This window comes from Cervus elaphus, chromosome 9, assembly GCF_910594005.1.
Source record: "Cervus elaphus chromosome 9, mCerEla1.1, whole genome shotgun sequence".
In the NCBI taxonomy this organism is placed as follows: Eukaryota; Metazoa; Chordata; class Mammalia; order Artiodactyla; family Cervidae; genus Cervus; species Cervus elaphus.
In genome coordinates this window covers 43,253,321-43,255,704 of record NC_057823.1, presented here as the reverse complement: position 1 = coordinate 43,255,704, position 2,384 = coordinate 43,253,321, and the positions used below count along the sequence as shown (strand labels likewise).

The following is a 2,384-nucleotide window of genomic DNA, read 5'->3' as shown; positions in this document are numbered from 1 at the left end:
TCATGCCACAATATTTGTTGACAGTTTCACAGAGCAGAATCTATGAATTAGTCTTCTCAGTGCTCCAATCACCTCTTTGTTTCTCAGGCTATAGATAACTGGGTTGAGCACTGGGGTCAAGATGGTGTAGAAGACAGCCAGAGCCTTGTCCTCGGTTGGAGTACGAAAGGATCTTGGGCGGAGATAAGTGTAAGCAAAGGGCATATAGTAGAAAGTCACCACAGTAAGGTGAGTGCTGCAGGTCGAATAAGCTTTCTTCCTCCCTTTGGTTGAATGCATGTAATAAATGGCAAAGAGAACACGACCATAGGAACATGCAATACCAATGAAAGGCAATAAAAGGAAGAAGATGGTACTCATAAACACGGTATACTCATAGATCCTGGTGTCCATGCAGGCCAGAGTCAACATGGCTGGAACATCACAGAAGAAATGATTGATGGCCCTGGATTTGCAATAAGGGATACGAAAGGCATATGTGGTATGGGCACAGGAATTAATAGAGCCCATTATCCAAGATCCTATTATCATCAACATACAGACCTTTCTGCTGATTTTGATGGGATAGTGAAGAGGGAAGCAAATGGCTACATAACGATCATAAGCCATAAACGTCAAGAGCAATGTTTCTGCACCTCCTAAAGTCAAGAAGAAAAAGCTCTGAATCCCACATCCAATGAAGGAGATAGACTTGTTTGCAAAGAGAAAATTGTAGGCCATTTTGGGAACAATGGTGGAGATGTAATTTAGGTCAATGAAGGAGAGCTGACTAAGAAGGAAATACATGGGTATGTGAAGATGGGTGTCCAGAAAGATGAGAAGGATCATAAAGAGGTTGCCAAACAGAGCAATTAGGAAAATGACAAAAATAAGAATGAAAAGAAATATGCCAAATCTTGATGAGGGGAACAACCCCAATAAAATGAAACCATTTGATGTTTGATTATAATTTTCCATTGGTCATTCATATTATTTTTCCTAAAGGGAGACACAAAAGCAAATGAGTTAAGTTAAAAACTATAAGATATTTTTGTTATTATTTTAATCAGACTCTGTATTACTTAAAATGTTACAGTTCTTAAAAATGAACTGATTTTATTAATTTTACAAAAACAAAACCTTAATATTTTGAGCCAGAATTAAAATTTGAAAATGCAAACATTTTTGGCCAAAGTGTTTTCCAAATGTTCCAGAGTGTTTTCTATTAAGTAATCTAAAAAAATATATATTACAACATCATTAGGACAAATATGTTTGACTGACCTACACAAACTAAACTAACATTAAAAATGATGCCACTTTTAAAGTATATTCATAGGAAATTAATGTAAGTGCTTGCACTATAGAATTCCATTATTAGTAAATATTTATGACAAGGAATTTTTTTTTCCACATTTAAGTCAGGTAGCATTAGCTGAATTATCTTTTGTGAAATCTAGAATGAATCCATATGTCATGTAATATTCAAAGGATCATTTCTTCTGCTTCCTTAGAAGAAATGTGTTTCTGAATGCTGTGGTTAATGTATTAACAAAATCTATGCCTGAAAATCTATGTATCACACTCCTTATAGCTTTCAAGAGTCTGCTGAAACTCTCCCAAATGGCATGTTTTATGACTTTTATGTGTTAGAGAAACAGTGTTCAATTTCACTTTGACTTACTCTTTCAAATTTTACTTTTTATTTTCTTATATCTAAAACTTTCCAATTGTAGATTAGTATACAAACTTAATCACATATATTTAAAATATCTCCCTATTAAATCCCAATTAACATGATTACAACATATAGATATGTTATAAATTAAAAGAAAGCAGATGAGTGCAAGGCACAATAAGAGATGAAATAATTTAGGACCTTTGAAGGGATTGCACAGAGTAATGCTCAGTCACTTAAATGGAAAAAAAAGAAAAAAGAATCTTTTCATGGAGATGGAAAGAAGAATTCTCCAGAGACATCGTAAGTGGAAAATTTTCAAGATCATGTAATGAGCTAGTGGTGACTTCCCTGGTGGGTCAGACAGTAAAAGCGCCTGCCTACAATGCAGGAGACCCAAATTCGATTCCTGGGTCCAGAAGATTCCCCTGGAGAAAGAAATGGCGACCCACACCAATACTCTTGCCTGGAAAATCCCATGGACAGAGAAGCCTGGTAGGCTACAATCCATGGGGTCGCAAAAAGTTGGATACAACTGAGCGACTTCACTTTCTTCCTTCCTAGACATAAAATAATTTAAGAGCCAAATGTTACCAGATTTTATGGAAGTTTTTATATGAAAGATGAAGAGACATACAACTGCACATACACATACACAAATAGGGATGCATATTCACACTCACATAAACAATAAGCTGTTATTGTTAGTTGAAAACCGTGTCTGACA

The 2,384-nt window shown here is 35.4% G+C and overlaps 1 protein-coding gene across 1 annotated transcript; it reads right to left on the bottom strand.

The window, feature by feature from the left end:
• Nucleotides 1-957, bottom strand: LOC122700955 (olfactory receptor 2L2-like). The gene has a single exon (XM_043913978.1). The coding sequence runs from the start codon at nucleotides 955-957 to the stop codon at nucleotides 1-3; it is 957 nt and encodes a 318-aa protein (XP_043769913.1).
• Nucleotides 958-2,384: the final 1,427 nt, after the last annotated feature.